The sequence below is a fragment of the Schistocerca gregaria genome, chromosome 9 (assembly GCF_023897955.1).
Source record: "Schistocerca gregaria isolate iqSchGreg1 chromosome 9, iqSchGreg1.2, whole genome shotgun sequence".
Taxonomy (NCBI): domain Eukaryota; kingdom Metazoa; phylum Arthropoda; class Insecta; order Orthoptera; family Acrididae; genus Schistocerca; species Schistocerca gregaria.
The window spans coordinates 132,177,979-132,200,138 of record NC_064928.1 but is presented as its reverse complement, the minus strand read 5'-3'; the positions used below and the strand labels follow the sequence as shown (position 1 = coordinate 132,200,138).

Genomic DNA, 22,160 nt, shown 5'->3' with positions numbered 1-22,160 from the left:
TAATCTGTGGAAGAAATAAACAAACACACAAAGAGGATGCCACAACAATGGCAAAACATGTAATTAGAAATGAATAACTTGTGTTTTGCTAAAAAAAAAAAAAAAAAAAAAAAAAAAAAAAAAAAAAAAAAAAAAAAAAAACCTGACCCTATTAATCCCATTCTGTTCAAGCAAAGACACACAACTTCAAAATCCAAAACAATTTGTTATTGCCAATAATAATAGCTCTTGTTATGATGAGTAATGTATTGTAAGTTGAATGCACTTTTCATCAGACATGCACAGTCACAAGAAGAAATATGGATGTAAAGGCACATACACATAGATATGTGTGGAACTAACAGAGCAAGTCTTTCTGTAGGTATTTATTCTACTCCAAACATCAGATAAATTACAATCTCAAAATACACATAAAATTTATTGTACAGGATGTAACTATATATAATATAACAACAATCAGTCAGAATTTCCCATTGTAACTGAATAAATATAAATGGCAATTTCACAATGTAATAACTAGTGACTTTCAACATGTATAAAGTTTTATAATTTGATATGCAACACATGCTGTCTAATAATGTGCAGGAGAAAATTTATGGAAGACAATGTAGTTCATGAGGATCAGTATCTCTAAGTTTGATAGTGCACTACTCCTAAGGTGTTTCCAGAAACAGATAAACTACTACAATCTGTTAAAAAAATGAACATTTTACTAGGACTTTACTGCAGTCTGTTATTGCTCTCATTGGTCAAGTGTCCATATTTTCCATATATTAGGCCGACTGAGGAAAGGTGTAAATATTTAATAGCACATCTCTCATGTGTGGGGTATAAGTATTACAAATTAGAAAATTATTTGATTGTAAACTATAAGCACATTGTGGAAAAATAATTGTTTCAAATGTTCTGATAAAAATAATGTCACAAATCAAACAGTTACTTATGAATTAGCAATAATTATTACATGGAGTCCTATAAAAAATCTAATTAAAATCTGTGTGTACCATGACACACAAAAAATCAAAATGACCTCTTCTGAGTATCCAGCATCATAAGGAAGAAAATAAAGGATCACGTACATATCAAAAGCTCTGTGAACTGTAAATGTAGAAATATGTTGCACTGCTATCCTTATCTTGTTTAGCAACAAAGTCGATTATGAGGTAACATTGTTGTATTCATTCAGATATTCACAGAAAGGGGAATTAAACTGATTTCCAGCAAAGGTGAAGGAAAGAGATGCACTGGAATAGTGCAGTATGCAGGGAGGCAGTCTCATATTTCACCATACGGCAATACCATCTAGTTTGCACTTTTTCTTCCATGTGTGCTTAATGATAACTATATACATCTACATGATCTCCCTAATGTGCTTTTCAAAGTGCATATTCCACAAACTATTTCAAAATATACTCTTGCTGTCTATCTGCTTATTCATTACACACAAGATAATGATTTATTAAGTATCACATGAGTTTTTAATCGATGCTGTTCAGACAATGGGATGGAATCTGTCAGTGGTGACATCCCGAAGTGCTACAGTTCTAAGGCATTTAATGTACAATGTGAGAGTTTAAAATACTACTAGTCTAGCGTTCATTCTATCCTTCATGTTATAAACTAGTGCATGGAGTGATACTGAAAATAAATTAAAACAAATAGAATTTGAGAAAATGTGGCAGAAGCACTGAACCAAATTTGAGAGAGAAATTAGAACTCTATAATAATAATAATAATAATAATAATAATAATAATAATAATAACAAAAATATTAATTCCCTATGCATCAAATACATAAGAATTATACAAGTGGTAAGTAACATCCTCGCTTTCTGAAAAGACACAAGCATCACCCACAATTTTTGTACATTACAGTATCCAATGTGGATAAAAATACAAGACCTCCATCTACAAATAGCCCCCAACCAACCCATCCCCAATAAATGCACTTTCTGTTTAGCACAACAATTGGATCTGTTCGATTCTAGGACAATAACAGTAGCGGACGCTTCGTGTTCACAGGTACCAGGCTTCTTTCTCGCTTCAGTCTCCGGGCAGCCTCACAGCAGACGAATCGCCGCAGATGTCGTGGCAGGTGACGTTGCCTCCAGCACAGCTGCAGCTCTGGCAAGGGTCTGTCTTCAGAAGGAACACTTGCTTCTCCTCAAACAGTTCTCCCTGGAATTTCAGTTTTATTTTGTACGTATTCAGAAAATAGAGAAGTATTTATAAGAAGGAACAGGTGTAAATTCTGTTTAACACTAACATTACTGTTTAACTTTGCCAGCTTATAGACAGTTGGTAACGTTCTGGGAAAGGTTACATAAATGCTTACTAGGGAAGCATAATCTTCATCTTTTGGCTGTAGTACATAACAGCAATATGATTGGGATAGGTTGCTACACATTACATAGAGGAGGCATTAAGCACACACACAAAGAGATAAAGCCACTGCCAAGCTGCGTGCAAATGTCCAACTGTAATCTTCCCTACAGCTTAGCCGCCTTGTGGTTGTTGCATCTGTAGTGACAAGTAATCCCTCTGAAAATATGACAAAAGTCTCATTGAGGTCTTCTCAGGCCAAAATAACCCTTAAATAATCCTTCCTGTGTAGTCTAGCAACAGATCTCTCCCACCTCGTCTCCACAGTCACGTACTGTCCCCCACATACCCACTGACCGGCCACAAAGGAGCACTTGCCTCACAGCTCTGCACCACTCAGGACTGCAGCAACCGAATCACATTCTATGCCAGGCTGTTGACTACCTCTTATAGCGCCCTGACACGGGAAGAATCCTCGCCACCCCTCTCGCAGAAGTATTCCGCCACCCGTCCAACCTACAAAATATCCACATCCCTGTGTACTCCACATCTGCTCCAAATCCCTTGCCCCATGGCTCATTTCACAGCAAAGGACCTAGATACAGGTCTGTCCCATATGTCCTCCCACTACCACCACTCCTACTTCATCAAAGGCAGGGCCACATGTGATCCACCAACTTAGCTAAAATCACTGTTACACAATGTTACAACCACTGAAAAGATGTGTCTCAGTGTGAATGGCCACTTAAAAACTGTGATTGAGAGGCAGCTGGACCACACAGTTACTCAGAATGCTGCCCAGGACAAGTGCTTGAAGCCTGCACTGTTCGAATTCTTCCTGCCAACACCAGTTTCCTGAATTATGCAGGTGGGAACCTCCCTGTAATACAACCTCCATTCTCGTCCTCCCTGTCCTCCCTGTCCTCCCTCTCTCTAGTCCTTTTCCTCTAGCTGCCTATCCCCTCCCCTAGTCCCACTATGGTACTACATATGCCTTCTATCCCACTAATATACCTGCATATTCCTTCTCCCCCTTCTCTCGTTTGCTCCCCAGCCCACTTGCCCCGAAGCACAGTCTCTCGATGCTGCACCTAGCAGCCCCATCCTGTCTCCACCACATACCTGAACATTTCCACAGGTAGAACTAGGATCACTCCCTCTGCCTATGCCATACCTCCTCCATAGCCCTATTATTCTCCCCCTCCCTGTCCCCCTCTCCTCCCAAGAAAGATAATTGCTGACTGCAGATGCAATCGTAGTCAGATCTCAGTGCCAAGTGTCAACAGTTTCCATGTGTGTACGAGCTATGAATATGTGTGTGTTTTGTCTGTGGCTGATGAAGGACTTGGCTGGTAGCTGACAATGCAGTATCTACAGGTCTTTTTTCAGTGTACCTGTCAGCCACTCAGTGCCTCCTGTTTGGGATGAGTAGTGATATATTCTTTTCATATTGTGACTATTCCACCCCAGAATTTCCATTGTTTGGTAGTAGTTCATACATAGCTGTAAGAAATGCCACTATAGTACGATTCACATCTCGAGAGATTTTAGCAAATTGAAGTTCAAAGCTTTACAAGGCTGTTGAATGCCTTACAAGATCACAAGCTTTTAAGCAGTGGCTTCAGCACAACCACGAATGCAGTATACTATGAGTTTGACCATACTGTGTTCAAGTTTCATCCTTTTTTTTCTAACCTTCCCACAAACAGTTGTAGTACTACAGTGAACCATATTTCCCTCCAAAATAACAGTAATAATAATGATAATCATTGTGGGCCATTTGTAGTGAAGAATAATCAAACTATAATAAGGAATAGTGATGAAATAAACATTTATGTATCCATACTTTCATGCACATATTGTATTGAAGTCATATTGCTCTATACCTACTCTGAACAATGTACATTGTATTTGTGAAACATACACGAGTGTATCAATAAATAAATGTTTATTTCATTGCAGTTCTTTATTATACCTCGATTATATCTCGGCACTAACGTATCACAAAGTTTTTCATTACTGCAGCCGTACAGATGTTCAGTGCAGTAAAAAATGAAGACAGAGGCATAACTCAAATGCATTAGGGAAAGATTTGTAGTCTACTGTCTTAGCAATTAGCCCTAATGTTGCAGCTAGTGATCTTGTACAGCATGAAGCTCATAAAGCTTTGAATCCAAATTTCTCAAAAACACTTGACAAGCACATCATACAAGAGCAGCATTATTTACATTTACGTAAGTGCTACAGTTATGAAAAAGGTGAGCAAATTGGTGTGAGCAGTGTCAGAGAAAGGGAATGGCATTTTCTCAAAGTACCTGCTTCTCCACTAATAGTCTACATGTCTATAAATGTAAAGAAATCTAGAAATAATTACCACAGTTGCCATTGTGTGAGTGAACCAGCACTAGATATAATTTCTACTTTACAGAAATTGTCTGTTGCTGTATAACTTGATTTGTCACACATCACTGCTCCCCTTCATGACAGGATTAATGGAACATGATGTCTGAATGAATGAATGAATGAATGAATGAATGAATGAGCGATCTCCTGGGGCAATACACCAGACATAAAGAATTTGTTGAGTGAAGGAAAGGAAGGAAGATTGGGTTTAACATCCTGTTGACATCATTACAGATGGAGCACAAGCTCGGATAGTGTCACGGAGAGGGAAGGAAATTGGGCATGACCTTTGAAATGAACCATCCTGGCATGAATTTGTTGAGCATTGGTGAGTAAGGAGAACACTGTGTACAGTAGCTAGCTGCACATCATGCAGTAGTCTCTTTAAGGATCTTGGAATTCTTACACTTACAACCTAGTAAGTTTATCCCTTAATGCCTTTTGTTGCTGATGATAAAAATCAGTTTCAGCTGAAGCACGGTTTCATGATTACAATACAAAACACAAATTTAATTATCATGTACAGTTTGATTCCTTGTTTGTGGATCTAAGTGGTTATGTACTCAGCTGAAAAAGTATTCAACAAACTCCCACCAAATATAAAACAAGACATTGGGATTTCGTATCAGTAATTCAATGCAAACCATGCAGATTTCAGCACATGCATATCTACCAATGTTTGCTAATCACATTTATAGTAAATATGTTTTTAAATATCTTACAACCTAAGGAATCTTCACATGTGTTTCATTTGAGATTGTCCTGTTTAGTGATTCCAAATAATTTTGTCTAATTTTCCTTTTTTACAATGTGATTTCCTATGGATAATTTCACACCAAAATCTGTTCATGTCTTGGTAGTTGATTACATTATTGCAGTTTTTGTAGCATGTACATGTATATAGCTTATACAGAAATACAGGACTATTTCATTGGTAACTTTCTTGCACAATACCTATAAAGGGCAGTTGTCTGGGTAGATCAGGCTGGTGAGGGTAAGGAAGAATGCATGAAGAAGGTAGCAAGATGGTGTGAGGCATGTCTTTCAACAAATGAATCTGTGGCAGCACAAGAAGACAAATGTAGTTCAATAGATAGAGCATATAAGAGGTGGAGGGAGGAAGGAGTAGGAAAACAGAAAGGGGGGGGGGGAGGAGATGAGTGTAGTGATGAAGGGGGAGACATTGATGGAAGAGAGAAAGGGTGAGAAAGAAATAGAGACGGAGAAAGGGGGAGAGGGGGAAGAGTGAGAGGGGGCAATGGTTGGAGAGAAGGAAAAGGGGGAGATGAGAAAGGGGGGGGAGATGAGAAAGGAGAGAGGAGAGAGAGAGAGAGAGAGAGAGAGAGAGAGAGAGAGAGAGAGAGGACCTGCATGGGGGAGGAGAAAGCAGTGCAGGATCTGGAGAAGGAGGGAGTAGTGGGCACAGAGGAGAGAAAGGAAAAGGTAAGGTGAGGAGTGGGGATCAGATTAGCAGAGGTTTAGGCCAGGAGGACTACGAGAGCACAGGATACGCTGGTGGGGGAATTCCCACCTGCATAGCTCAGAGAAACTTTGCTCAAAGGGAGCATCCAAATGGCTTGCATAGTGAAGTAGCCATTAAACCATTTGTATTGTACAAGTAGACAGTTTGTTACTTATCATGTCCACAAAGAATACTGCAGCATAGATGATTTATGATATGGCTGTTTTTAAATGTGGCCAAGACTTTTATAGTGTATGAAATGTCTGTGACTGGTCTGATGCTAGGGATGGTGGGACAGTTATAACATGCACACTTTATGAACTCTGTACTGCAGGGGCAAGACAAAACAGATACTATCATGGTGATATAAGTCTTTATATGTTCAGGGTTACAATTAGATTTTGAATATAGGTTTCTATTTTTTATGGATTACAAAATTTTCAGTTATTAGAAAGATTTTATACTTGGTGGAGATTTCATTTACTGTGGACGCTCACAATATGTCCATAATCTTATGTTTCTGCTTTAGTATATGCAAAATGCTTCCATGTTATTGATATCAGTACGCATACGTTAGTGTGTTCGTCCTCCGCATCAGATACCACCGCTGATAGGCTTATCAAAAACTGCATGTTCTCTATAGCAGTTATTGCTTTGTTTATTAACGGTGCTTGGCTGCTGGAGTTTACTCATTTTTGATAAAACACTCCAGTTCTCAAGTATTAGAATATTATAATTTAATCGGCACGCTGCAGCTGCCCACTCACTCGGTAGTCGCACTTGGAGCAGTCGAGGCAGCAGCTGTTGGGCAGCAGGACGCCATGCGTGCAGGGGGGGCCGGGGCAGTCGGCGGAATGGCAGTGGGCGCGGCCGCCCTCGCTACAGCGGCAGACGGTGCACACGTCCTGCGCTGGCCAGAACTGCGAGCCTAGTGGCACCACTGCCCCGCTCTCCAGGCGGCAGCCCGATGTCGTCTCACAGGGTGTGGGCGAGCAGCTCACATTGCCGTACTGTGGAAAGATGCACAGTTTGGGCCTGTAGTCCCGTGTGGTGACTCCAAAAATCTGTGTCTCGTTACTGTGAATTGCATAGTGAGTTATTCACCAATAACACTACAGAAAAAATTACAGACAGTCTGAGACTGCAAAGTCAGTAAATTATGAAGAACTACAGTCTCAACTAAAGTAGTTGGCATCTGACATTTAATGTTCAAAGTTGCTCTCTGTGGTGACAGAAAATTAGATTAAAGTCTATCTCCTACAAAAATTGAGTAAAAATTCTAAAATTCGTGTCTGTATTAGCTCTATACAGTACATCCAATCATGTCAGAAATCTATTCTTAATTTTAAATGTTGTAGGAAAGGTCTGGTAGAGTGTAAATACTTTTGAATTAAAGGAGACCACTTACCAAAAATCAGAATCTTTGAGTTGTCAATAAGTGCAATTAAAAAGAAAAAAAGAAACCAAATTGTTAGCTTTTGGAGTAATCCTTTTTTTGAGCTATAGTAAACACACACACACACACACACACACACACACACACACACACACACACACACACGTATTTACACATGTATGCATGCATGAGGGAGGGAGAAGGGGGTGACGGGTACAAAGACTAGGTATGTGAGCCAATTGGGGGTTGCACATGCTGAAAACGATGTGATGTGGTGATATGAAATTGGAAGGCGTGCCACGGCAGAGGAAACGTAAACTGTTGGGTGGAGAGTGTGGGGACAGTGTGTTATCAGAGAATGAGGGCAGGAAAATTGCAGCAGGAAAAGATGTGTTGTAAGAATGACTCCCAGAACCTTTGCCCTGAGCCCATCTTCTTTCACACCCTAACGACACTCCACACATCCACATTCATATGCTCCCCAAGATCCTATAAACCAACAATCCTGTACATTCTACTGTAGCTGGCAACTGCTCCCATTGAAAGAATTTCTGTTCTTGTTGACCAACACCTCCAACCAATTGTCCCAAACCTAGCCTTCCACATCAAATATACTAACCAGTTCCTTCACCAACTCCCCCTCCCTCTCCCCTCCTCCTCCCCCCCCCCCCTCTTTGCCTCCTGGATCCCTCCTTGTCACTGTTGATCCCACCCTCCTATACACCAACATCCCTCATGGGCACAGACTTGCTGCTATCAAGTGCTACCACTCTCCACCACCACATTCCTTACACACCTTACCAACTGTATCCTGACTCACAACTACTTTTCCTTTGAAGGAGAGGTATAGAAACAAATCTGCAGCACAGCCACCAGCATCCTCCCTTGACAACCTGTTTATGGGCCATCTAGAAGAAACCTTCCCAGCCTCCAAATTCATTCCTTTAAAACCTCAACACCTTCTCTCCCATCCACTTCACCTATTCTTCAAACCAACATGCCAGGTTCCTGGACATTGACCTCCACCTCTCTGATAGTTCCATCCACACCTCTCTATCCACATGACTCCTCCGAAACAGGACACGAAGGCCCAGTGGTAGAGACCAGCCGCCATGTCATCTTCAGCCCATAAGAATAACTGGATGTGGATGTGGAGGGGTATGCCGTCAGCACACCGCTCTCCTGGCCGTCTGTCAGTTTTTGAGCCCGGAGCCACTACTCCTCAATCAAGTAGCTCCTCAGTTTGCCTCACAAGGGCTGAGTGCATACCGCTTGCCAACAGCACTCGCCAGACCTGGTGGTCACCCATCTGAGTGCTAGCCCAGCGTGACAACACTTAACTTCTGTGATCTGACATGAACCGTTGTTACCACCACAGCGAGGCCATTGGCCTGTCCACATCAAACCCACTAATAGCTAAGAGTACCTGCATTTCAAAAGCTATGAACACTTCCACATCAAAAAATTCCTCCCATTCAGCCTAACCGCCCATGGACCATGAATCTGCAATGATAAGAACTTCCTTGCCCAGTACAATGAAGGTTTCGTGGAGGTCTTCACAGATAGGCACTACAACCAAACCCAGTACACACTCCCCCAATTCTTCCGATACCCCCAGGAATCATCTTATAAAGGAGGTCCCCCCCTCCCCAACACCCAGTATCACCCTGGATTGGAACAACTGAACCATATCCTTTGTCAGAGCTTCAGTTATCTCCCATCATGCTCTGAAATGAGGGACATTGTAATCAAGGCCCATCCCACCCCTCCTAAAGTGGTGTTCTGCTGCCCACTTAATCTACACAGCTTGCTTGCTAGTCTAGACCAAGTCTAGTCTACACCAAGGTGCAAGACCTGCCCAACCCACCAACCCACCTAGCAGTTTCTACTCCAATCCTGTCACAGGTTTATTCTACCCCATCAGAGGCCGGGCCATGTGTAAGAGGCCATGTTATACACCAACTCTGCAGTAAATGCAGCAAAGCTTTTTATGTCGATGCGACTACCAATGGTTCACTATGGTGAATGGCCGCTGCCAAACTGTTCACAGAACAAAGGAGAGTACTTGGTGGCACAACATGCTCAATTTCAATGGCTGCCAGATCCTTCCCTCCACTGCCAGATGGGAGCTATCTTTGGAACACATCCTTCACTACTGGAATTTTCCTGGCCTCAATCTCCAGTAACCCACTCTCTCCACACCTTCTACCCAACAGTTCCCCCTTCCTCCATCCTGTCACCTCCTCCCTGTACATGTTTCCATGTCACCTGAAGCATTCACTGCTCCCCACTGGCTGCGACAAGTGAGCATCACGTGCCTAGCTCATGTATCTGCCACCTCTCCCTCCTGTTTTCCAAGCCAACAAACTGGCTGCCTCCCTTTGAGCCACTAGCCATCCACATTCCGAATCCCACTCCTTGACCGCATTCTCCCTCTAACCACCCATCCAACACTACTCCACAAACTGGTCCACCTGCTGAAATGCAGCAATGGCACTGTTCATGTGGGGAAATAGCCATGTGTATGTGTGTGTATTTTATTCTAGCTACCAATTTGTCATTCTTTTTCTGTGTGCTTACTGATGATTCATGCTTCTGCTTTTTGGTGAGTGGTCTCCGGGCTCCTTTAATCCAAAAGTGTTCTTAAATTTGATTAGGGTCTGAGTTAAGTTGATTTTATGAAACAGATAAAGTTTTCCAAACTGGGAAAAAGCTTTGAAGTTCTCATATCATAGCTCAAAAACTACCACACTGAATGAAATATTTATTTTTCTTTGGTTACCAAAATATCTTGTATGGTAACAGATCTTTCCAAGTTTTTGTACTTCATTGCCTTTGCTATGTGTAAATACCACAAAAGACATTTTTTACCATATTGTCAATGTTTAGCTCCTAAGAAATATGAAGCTTAAAGTCTCTACCTCTTATGCAAATTATGTAAACATTCTGAAATTCACATAGATCACATATTTGTATAGTGTCTCTAAGCATGGCAAAAATAAGTTTGTGATTCTAATTTACCTTTTTTTCTTGAAATTTTCTTGCCTCAAAAAAATTGCTACTTAGCAAATGGAGGGCACTTTGTGCATTGGAAGTAGCAAAAGAATGAGACTCTATGATGCCATTAATACTCCCATTGTTGTATTACTGGTGAGAATAATCCAGTGCCATACCTGTCAAATATGAACTACTTTAAATAGTACTGCTTCATTGCCCAACAATACTACACTTTAGTATCCTGGAAGGTTTGGAGAGGGTGATTTTGAGGAAGAGGAGTTGGGTCCCACTGTGATGGAGGACAGAAATGAGATCTATCCTTCATGAAATCCTCCACACTCCACCAAGAGTGTCTTTCTGCCATCCACCTAACCTTCATAACCTCGTAGTTCATCCCTATGAAATCCCCAAACCACCTTCCCCACCCTCTGGCTCCCACCCTTTTAAACGCCCCCGGTGTAAAACCTGTCCCATGCACCCTCCCATCACCACCTACTCCAGTCCTGTAACCCAGAAGGTGTACATGATCAAAGGCAGAGCCACGTGTGATAGCACCCACGTGGTTTACCAACTGACCTACCTACACTGTGAAGCTTTCTATGTGGGAATGACCAGCAACAAACTGTCCATTCGCATGAATGGACACAGGCAGACAGTGTTTGTTGGTAATGAGGATCACCCTGTGGCTAAACATGCCTTGGTGCACGGCCAGCACATCTTGGCACAGTGTTACACCGTCTGGGTTATCTGGATACTTCTCACTAACACCAACCTGTCAGAACTCCGGAGATGGGAACTTGAACTTCAGTATATCCTCTCTTCTCGATATTCGCCAGGCCTCAACCTCCGCTAATTTCAAGTTGCCGCCGCTCATACCTCACCTGTCTTTCAACAACATCTTTGCCTCTGTACTTCCGCCTTGATTGACATCTCTGCCCAAACTCTTTGCCTTTACAAATGTCTGCTTGTGTCTGTGTATGTGCGGATGGATACATGCGTATGTGTGCGAGTGTATACCTGTCCTTTTTTCCCCATAAGGTAAGTCTTTCCGTTCCCGGGATTGGAATGACTCCTTACTCTCTCCCTTAAAACCCACATCCTTTTGTCTTTCCCTCTCCTTCCCTCTTTCCTGAAGAAGCAACCATTGGTTGCGAAAGCTAGAATTTTGTGTGTATGTTTGTGTTTGTGTGTCTATCGACCTGCCAGCACTTTTGTTTGGTAAGTCACATCAGCTTTGTTTTTAGATATATTTCAAAAAATGCTGTGACTTACCAAGTGAGAAAGCGAGAAAGCACTGGTAGATAGACACAATAAAAAACACACAAACACACATACAAATTTCAAGCTTTCTCAACCCACGGTTGCTTCATCAGTAAAGAGGGAAGGAGAGGGAAAGACGAAAGGATGTAGGTTTTAAGGGAGAGGGTAAGGAGTCATTCCAATCCTGAGATCAGAAACACTTACCTTAGGGGGGAAAAGTGACAGGTATATACACACACATATCCATCCACATATATACAGACAGAAGCAGACACATCCTTTTGTCTTTCCCTCTCCTTCCCTCTTTCCTGATGAAGCAACCATGGGTTGCGAAAGCTTGAAATTTGTATGTGTGTGTGTGTTTTTTTTATTGTGTCTATCTACCAGCGCTTTCTCACTTGGCAAGTCACAGCATTTTTTAAAATATTTATATGACAAGTTCCTTTGCATTGGTATTGTTGAGAAGTGTGTATTCTGATTGTATGTTAGAAAGTATTAAAGGCACTTACTGAGATAGCAAAGTTTATTCATTCATTCATGACAATGATACTCATCTGTTCATCTCTCTGTGGTGTGCCAAGGATCCTGCATCAGGAGGATCATAGCTAACAAGAAGAATTTGCATGAGCAGAGGAGGGGCGATCCAGAACTTTCTAATGCACAATCAGAATACACACTTTTGAACAATACCAATGCAGAGGAACTCGTCACATGTCCACCCACTACAACTTACAGTAACAGACAGATGAATCTAAAGAAATTAAAAAATGGAAGAGCATCTCGCTATCTCTTTTGTTTGTATGTCAATGTTATCTATGGTGCAAAATTTTCTCCACATTGGTATTGTTCAGAAGTTTATATTGTGGTTGTGTCTTAGAAAGTATTAAAGACATTTATCAAAATAGCAAAGTTTATTTGTTCATTCATGATGATGATACCCATTTGTTCATCTCTTAGCGACGTGCCGAGAATCCTGCATCAAGAGGATTGTAACTAACAAGAAGAATTTGCACGAGCAGAGGAGGGGCGATCCAGATCAGTATTGTCATACCAATCTCCATGTACAATGGTGGTAACAAGGAAAGGATGTATATAAGTTTATGAATGTTAAATGCTGAATATATGTATAGAATATTAGAGACAGTTAAAGTTCACTCAGAATAGGTGTACCTTCCAATTTTTTTTCAATCATTCTTTCAAAATTTCTCTTTTAATTCTTCAGACAGCTATTTTTAAAATCAGTTTCCAATATATATAAATCACATTCTTAGTCCCTCCATCTCTATTCTGAACATAGGATATATTGCAGGGGGAGTTCCCACCTGCGCAATACAGAAAAGTTGGAAGCTGGTGTTGGTTGGAAGGATCTGTGTGGCGCAGGCTGTGAAGCGGTAACTGGAATGAAGAACGTCATACTGGGCAGCAAGCTCAGCAATGGGGCAGTCCAGCTGTTTCTTGGCCACTGTCTGTTGTGGCCATTCATGTAGACAGATAACATTGTTGTTTGTCATCCCCCACCCCTGTTTACTGCTTACCTCCACCACCTGGTTGCCTCTCCCATCATGCACTGCTGCTTGTAGTCTGTGTGGCATTTGTGTGTGTGTTTTGTCTATTTTCAACAATGGTCTTGTTGGCTGAAACTCACTTTCCAACAATCTTTTTGTTGCAACTCAACATCTCTGCTATATGGTGAATAGTTACTTTCTTTCTCATAATATTGTTATATTCCGTCCTGGATTTTTCATCGTTTGATTTAGGTTTTATTCAGATTGTCACAGAGTACTACAGTTCTGTCATCTAACTACCAGACTGAAAGTGGGAACATTAATTATTTTTATTATTGGAGTGAAAAGTTGTACTATTATGGTGCAACTGGTGGCAGTTTGTCATGTGCTTATATGCTTTCCTAATGCATTTTTAATTTTGTTTTTGTTACTGTCACTTCCAAGTTGCTGTTTCTTGACGTGCAACTAATTGAAAACAATCCAATGTGGGAAAAAACAGAGTATATTCAGTCTGCCATAGAGGAAGAGTCATTTGCTATGAATATTTAGATTTCAGTTTGAGAACTTGCCTTGTGAATCATCACAATCAATACTTTGTCACTTCACTGACCATTACATGGACTGGCACGAAAATTCACAAATTGTTTAAGTTCACATCAGTAAGAAAGCTCTGGTTATGCAATTGGTACCCCACAAACTGGTACATATGCAATTTATTTATACACTCCTGGAAATTGAAATAAGAACACAGTGAATTCATTGTCCCAGGAAGGGGAAACTTTATTGACACATTCCTGGGGTCAGATACACACTGACAGAACCACCGGCACATAGACACAGGCAACACAGTATGCACGATGTTGGCACTGTACAGTGTATATTCACCTTTCGCAGCAATGCAGGCTGCTATTCTCCCATGGAGACGATCGTAGAGATGCTGGATGTAGTCCTGTGGAACGACTTGCCATGCCATTTCCACCTCGCGCCTCAGTTGGACCAGCGTTCGTACTGGACGTACAGACCGCGTGAGACGACGCTTCATCCAGTCCCAAACATGCTCAATGGGGGACAGATCCGGAGATCTTGCTGGCCAGGGTAGTTGACTTACACCTTCTAGAGCACGTTGGGTGGCACGGGATACATGCGGACGTGCATTGTCCTGTTGGAACAGCAAGTTCCCTTGCCGGTCTAGGAATGGTAGAACGATGGGTTCGATGACGGTTTGGATGTACCGTGCACTATTCAGTGTCCCCTTGACGATCACCAGAGGTGTACGGCCAGTGTAGGAGATCGCTCCCCACACCATGATGCCGGGTGTTGGCCCTGTGTGCCTCGGTCGTATGCAGTCCTGATTGTGGCGCTCACCTGCACGGCGCCAAACACCATACGACCATCATTGGCACCAAGGCAGAAGCAACTCTCATCACTGAAGACGACACGTCTCCATTCGTCCCTCCATTCACTCCTGTCGCGACACCACTGGAGGCGGGCTGCACGATGTTGGGGCGTGAGCAGAAGATGGCCTAATGGTGTGTGGGACCGTAGCCCAGCTTCATAGAGATGGTTGCGAATGGTCCTTGCCGATACCCCAGGAGCAACAGTGTCCCTAATTTGCTGGGAAGTGGCGATGTGGTCCCCTACGGCATTGCGTAGGATCCTACGGTCTTGGCGTGCATCCGTGCGTCGCTGCGGTCCGGTCTCAGGTCGACGGGCACGTGCACCTTCCGCCAACCACTGGCGACAACATCGATGTACTGTGGAGACCTCATGCCCCACGTGTTGAGCAATTTGGCGGTACATCCACCCGGCCTCCCGCATGCCCACTATACACCCTCGCTCAAGTCCGTCAACTGCACATACGGTTCACGTCCACGCTGTTGAAGCATGCTACCAGTGTTAAAGACTGCGATGGAGCTCCGTATGCCATGGCAAACTGGCTGACACTGACGGCGGCGGAGCACAAATGCTGCGCAGCTAGCGCCATTCGACGGCCAACACCGCGGTTCCTGGTGTGTCCTCTGTGCCGTGCGTGTGATCATTGCTTGTACAGCCCTCTTGCAGTGTCCGGAGCAAGTATGGTGGGTCTCACACACTGGTGTCAATGTGTTCTTTTTTTCCATTTCCAGGAGTGTATTAAAAAATATTAGACACAATAGCTGGCCACTAAAGGGTAAAATATTTAGTACTACAGATGCACCCACACCTAAGCCCTAGCTTTTAGAATGATTAGTGCTTTGTCAGAGAGCAGACAGATACTTTGGCCTCCTCCTCCCTCTCACTCCTCCCTCTTTATTTATGTTTATCTCATTATAGGTGGCTCCCTCTCATTCTGGTGTCTGAGTCCTTCCAAACATCCCCAGCTTGTCAAACTCTTGTTGTGAAAGTTAGGTAGTGTCTCACTTTTACTTTGATACTTTTTTCAGCAGTACTAAACATTTAGCCAGTTGGAGGTAAGGACTGGATAGCAATGCTGTCTCACATTGTTTTTAGTTTTCTCAAGTGAACTTTTGATGCAATTAAATGGGATAGGCTGCTACTCGCCTGAAAAAGGACACCGTGAGACACAGACAGGCACAATGAAAGGACTGCTATAAATCTAAGCTTTTGGCTGAAAGTCCTTTTTTTAGCAACCTATCCTTTTCATAATATTATTGTTCTTCCACTCTGGACTTTCCACTGTTTGATGCAACTGAATTATATTAGGCCTTCCGAGATTTGACACCAACTTCAAATTAAAGTCCCATCTTTTTCAGATGCAAACCCTGTGTACTTTTAATTCATGTTCCTAAGTTTTGACTGCCAACCTTTCAGCCATTCTCACACAGCAAAGTTGTTGGCTAGGAGACTTAAAAGAGCAGATGTAGCCACTTAAGTGGAAAGCTTTTCTTTGTTCTTCACACACAATGGCACCTTTACTTTGTGAAGTGGGAGAGTTGTGTGTGTAAATGTACCTGATAAGTGTAGCTGACACTAATTGATGTGTAGTGTGATGTCATGTTTGTGGCAGACTATGATGATGATGAGAGAAGAAAGAGGGTGAAACCCACTGCCAGCACGTATCCTACTCTTCTCGAACAGCACTTTAGTGGGCCACAGAGTTTAACGTACCCATCCGACTGACAGACCACAATGACAGTGCCGCATGCCCTCATATCATCAGACACTGCAGAGAGCTTTGGAATTTGTTCCAGGACACTGGCACAAAGTCTTGTGATAAGAAACAGTATGCTACCACTTCTCCTACCCTTTGCTGTAGGGAAAATGGCGAGCTGCCACCAGCATGTGGGGTACACAGGTGGTTATCAACCCAAATATTGACCAACTCCGATGTTGCTTAACTTCTGTGATCTTGTGAGAACTGATTTATTCAACAAAATAAGGCCATTGATGACCTGAAATAATAGTTCCACAACTTTTCCCCCTCGTGTCAAAAACAGAGAAAGTGGTGAGGTTGAGAATGATGACAGAGGTTTAGGAGTGGGGGAAGGGTGGTGGGTGGTTAGGGGGTGTGGGGAGGTTTAGTGAAGGATGGGGATTGGGTTGGGGGTGCTTGAGAGGGTGAGGAATGGGAGGGGGAAGGGGACAAGGATAGAGAGGGGCAGTGGAAGGGGGAGGGGGAGGGGGAGGGGAAGGGGAAGGGGAAGGGGAAGGGGAAGGGTGTGTGTGTGTGTGTGTGTGTGTGTGTGTGTGTGTGTGTGTGTGTGTGTGTGAGAGAGAGAGAGAGAGAGAGAGAGAGAGAGAGAGAGAGAGAGAGAGAGAGAGAGAGAGAGAGAGAGAGATATTCAGAAGGACTGGACACAGGTAAAAGATAGAATATGAAACCCAAAGCATCTATGTTAACTCAGATACGTGTACCTCTGTGCACTTACATAGCAGGAGCAGTTGTGGCAGGTGGTGTTGGCAGACAGCAGGAGGATGGAGGTGCTGTGCAGCAGCCTCTGTCCCTCGAGGAGGCAGTGCAGGCAGCGGGGGCAGCAGCTGCCGCTGTTGTCGCCCCCAGAGGGAGCCAGCAGGGGGTGTGAGCAGTTGGCCACTGGACACACCTCTGGATAGCATGTGATGTTTCCTTGCTGGGTGAGAGCAGAAAAGTCTACACAAACGATCTACATAAAAACGAGACTGTGTCAAAATGCGACCTCTTGTGCAACGGTTATATCACTGACTGAGAATCGTATATAAGGAAACTCAAAACGAATATGACAACTACAAATGGCTACAAATATTAAAGGCACAGGGACACATTAATAAGCATTTGAACGTAAAAGAAATTTCCAAATTTTTAAAATACTTTATAGGTGTCCTATGTGACTCACCTCAGTTACGTGGATGTAATTTTTCTTTTTCTTTTTATTGTGCCTCTGTCCAACAACCTTATGAGTTATGAGGACTTGTTCAATAGAAGGGATAAGTTTCACAGTAGCAAAGATGAACAAGTGTTCATGGCTCTTAAGGTATGCACTTTAGAGCCTATCTTTACTGGACTTCTTTCTCGTTTCGGTCCATACTATCACCTCCGAAAGCTTGTCGGTCAAGTTCTGGTTCATCCTGTATATTCCTTGTGGCAACCGAGCAACAATTCTCCACTGGCTCTGTCCCACCAATACAGATAATCCCATACATCCCATTGGTTGTGATGGAAGCTTGAGTGACAATGAAAGTTTGAGTGAAGCCTGGAAGTGTGATCAAATAGCTTAACGGTGAATGTGATTGCTTGTGATAAAGAGGGAATCCAGATTTGAGTTCCAGTCTTGCACAAAGTTTCAGTTCACATGACATATTCATTATTACTTCAAATCAGTGTAGGTCAATGTTCCAGCAAAATTTTTTGAGTGTGGTTGAAATTTTAAGGCACAAGCATTTATTTTACACATCAAGTTCGTCTATGCATTTAAATTCCCCAGTAATACGAGTATCACTCCAAAAGAAATGCACATTATTTTCGTAAAAATACAATTTTCATTCTGCATGTGTGTAAGTTTTAGAGTGTATAGATACATCCTTCCTGCTTGTTTTCAAACTTAGTTCGACCTGTTTCCGTGAGTGGCGCCATCACAACATGTCTTCAAGATGGCTGCTAAACTTGACATTCGTCAGAAGCAACATGCTGTCATAGAATTCCTGGAATGCCTGTGATGTGAAAACGAGACAGTGGGAAACATCCATAAGAGGTTGTAAAAGGTGTATGGAGATGCTGCTGTCAATTGCAGTACAGTTAGTCGATGGGCAAGCAGGTTACATGATGAAAGCAGGCACGGCAATACTGATGATTGTCCTCACAGTGGCAGGCCTCTTACTGCTCGCACTCCAGACAATGTGCTGAGAGTTGACGAATTGGTGACTGCTGACAGACGCATCACAGTGAACTAATCGTCATGCTATGTTGAGATAGGGGAAGGAAGTGTTTGCAGAATACTGAAAGTGTTGGCATTAAAAAAGGTTTGTGCCAGGAGGGTCCCCAGGATGTTGTCAGTGGCTCACAAAGAAGCAATAAAAACAGTGTGCAGTGAACTTTTGGAACAGTACAAGAATTATGGAGATGATTTTTTTGGAAGAATTGTGACAGGTGATGACACATGGCTCCATCATTTTTCATCAGAGACGAATAGGCAATCAGTGGAGGTTGGTCCAGAATTTTACCGTGTGGGTGGTATACAGGTGCTGGTTCCAAGATGGCGTAAGGCAGTTGAGAGGGATGGAAATTATGTGGAGAAATGAAAATATTGTTCCTAAAGCATGTATCTACACACTGTGAAACTTTCAAACATGTAGAATAAAAGATGGATTTAAAAAAAAAAATAGTGTGCATCTCTTTTGGAGTGACCCTCATACTAACTACACCTTAGGAATTAACGAGACATTAATTACTGTCTGAATGATGATAATTTTGAAAGCAAGGCCTTAATTAATTGTGATGTTTACAAGGTAAATGTTATCAGAAAGTGTGAAAGTCATTCCAAAACTAGTGCCTCCCATTTATTTTCACAAAAACTACAAAAGTTGTAGAAATGACAGGAACACAATTGCATAGTGAAGTATTTCAGCAACATACTGTCACATTTCCACATGGTCATCACCATTCATTATGCACATTTGCCGATGATGAAGAAGAGACTGCACACTGCACTCATAAAGACCTCAACTGACTGAGGCTAGCTACTGCCTTACAGCTCCAGTTACAGCATCTGAGTCTGGAAAATGTTGGCAATGTAGTACATCTTGTGCATGCCCATAGAGATGGAACTCTGATGACAGCAACTCAGGAATGTATGGTGGATGTGGTCAGAGACTCTAGTCAAATATGGCAATGAGTTCCACAGTCACAAAACTGTTGTGGGGCCGAGCATTATTGTGTTTTGATTGGAAGTTTGTCTTCTTTTATGCCTGACACTGGAAATTCAGGCTTCCAGCCCAAGCAGTGTGGCAGTGTAGTGTTCTGAACTGACAGTTATTGAGGCTTGCTTTACTTACTTTACTCTTGGAGACACTGAAAAGAACCATACCATTTGTATCCGAGAAGGCAGTGCATATCACTTTGCCTGCAGATGGCTTTGTCTTTAACTTACTTGCAGGAGAGTTCAAATATCGCCACTCTGTGAACTGCCTTTTGAATTCTGGCAAAAAAGCGTGTCTTTAGTCTAGGAAAGACACCAGAACCATCTTTGCCATGTTCTGAGCTGAGTGAAGCAGATGTGTGCACACCCATACCTGACAGACACAGGTGGTGCAGGGCAGCGATGGGTGCGGGAACAGCTGGCCATCGTCGTATGTGCGGCTGCCGTACTGGCAACCCTTGCACAGGGGACAGCACTCACCAGGCGTGAGCTGTGGGTGGTAGCACTGCAGTGTGCACTCCACAGGGCTGCATTCCACTTGGCCGTTCTGGAACACAATGTTTTATTTTGCAGTTTTTTGTTCCACTGTACTGTGGGCAGACACGAAATAGTGTTACGACCAATAGTGATGTACACAAAATTCCTCTCTTCATTTATGCTGCAATAAATAATTTTATTTTTAATTGAAAAAAAGAAATAAAGGGGTGATGATATGTAATCAAATCCCCATCCAGCCTTCCACATTTACATTTCCCATGGTTTCTCTATATTGCTCATGGAAAATTCCAGAGTGCTTTGTTTCGAGAAAACACAGTCCAAGTGGGATCTTAAACCTTAATCTTCCTATCTTTCACAAGACTTCAGACTGCCTCTCCTTTTCAGGTACATGTTTGATAAAAGCTTTTCTGATTATTTATGAACTGCATGTGTAGCATGTAGTGAAACGATCCTCTACTGTTGACCAATGTAAAATGGACTTCTGTAGGGTAAAATTAACAAAAGGAGTTAATGGACATGTTTGTCATGTTTCTATGTGTTAACTCTGTGAGAGTGAATTCTACTGAAGCGTGTATTGCATGGTTTGTCTCATACAGAAGAAATTCTGGGTGGGCTGAAACAACTGACAGTGGCTGCACCTATGATACACAGTGTTTCTTGCCCCACTTATTTCTGCTTGTGCAGACCTTGCTAGTTATGATAACTCTGTGAAATCTGCATCACTCCACATAAAAGATCAGAATTATGCCACTTGTTAAAGGCCAATTTTGAAAGATTTATTGTAAAGATTATTCATGCATAGAGCTTCAAAAATATATCTTGAACAGTAATATGAAATCTTAATAGGATCTTGGGCAACAAGGTTGATGTATACTGTTGAACTAATATACCACACTGTTAAAGACAGTAGGCAACTTATTATTTCAAGATATATAAATTTATTTTGGAAACTATTTGAATGTTACATAAAATGAAATAACAGCATCCAGAGTGAACATCTGACAATAGAAGACACAGTGAACATTAACTGAAAAAATGTAAGACCCTGACCATTAATTTACATGTCTGAATGAGGGATTTTTATTTAGCAGATTGAGATTACAAAGATTTTTCATGTAAGGCTGATTTAAGATTCATAAACAATTCCTATTGTCTCAAAGTAACTTATCAGTTTAGGAGCTACAGTTTAACAAGAACAGATTGTAAGGTAAACTATTTATAAGTTTAAAATCAGTCATATTTGAAAAAAATCTGCCAGTCACACACTGACACAGTGCTTCTAGTTTTTCTTATGACACAATAGAGTTTATAACTTCTCTACAAGTCTGGCCCGAAAAATTTACCTTCTTGGATGACTACAGAGAAATACAGTAATTAGTGTTTCACTTGAAACTTCCTACCAGATTAAATTTTGTGCCAGACTGGGACTTAACCCAAAACCTTCCTATTCACGACCAGTACCATTACCAACTGAGCTATCTGGGCAATATCCATGATCTGCCCCCACAGCTTTACTTCTGTCACTACCTTTCTCCCACCTTCTAAACTTGTAAGAACATTGCCCGCAAAAGGAAAGGTTTTGTGTTCGAGACCTGCCACAAAATTTCCAAACAATTCATACTGACTGTGTAATAGGTATATTTTTAGATTTATCAAAGAGTTCTCACATGGTTGACAATCAAATCAAATATTACTAAACAAACTAGAAGCACTAGGTATAGGAGAATTAGTTAATGAAAGGTTCCAGTCACTCTTAGAAAATATGGTACATAAGGTTAGAGGTGCTCTACACTTCAAATGATGCTCAATTTTGACTGAAACAATTATCATACCCTGAAGATATTACCGTAGATGTTTCTCAATAGAATATGTCAGGACTAATTCTGTTTTTAATATACACTGTCTGACAAACAAAAGTTAACCACCCAGAAGACATGGTCGGAAGTCAATGTAACTTTGCACATGTACACACTGTCGGCAGATAT

General features: G+C 42.0%; 1 protein-coding gene across 2 annotated transcripts in view; it reads right to left on the bottom strand.

The window, feature by feature from the left end:
- Positions 1 to 350: 350 nt before the first annotated feature.
- Positions 351 to 22,160, bottom strand: part of LOC126291900 (uncharacterized) — a 388,268-nt gene continuing 366,458 nt past the window's right edge. For both annotated transcript variants that reach the window (XM_049985628.1, XM_049985629.1), the window contains exons 12-15: positions 20,051 to 20,224; positions 17,215 to 17,415; positions 6,955 to 7,197; positions 351 to 2,178 (exon numbers count right to left, since the gene is read on the bottom strand). In XM_049985628.1, the coding sequence (XP_049841585.1) occupies positions 2,044 to 2,178; positions 6,955 to 7,197; positions 17,215 to 17,415; positions 20,051 to 20,224 (753 nt within the window). In that variant the 3' untranslated portion in view covers positions 351 to 2,043. The remainder of the gene's footprint in view (positions 2,179 to 6,954; positions 7,198 to 17,214; positions 17,416 to 20,050; positions 20,225 to 22,160) is intronic.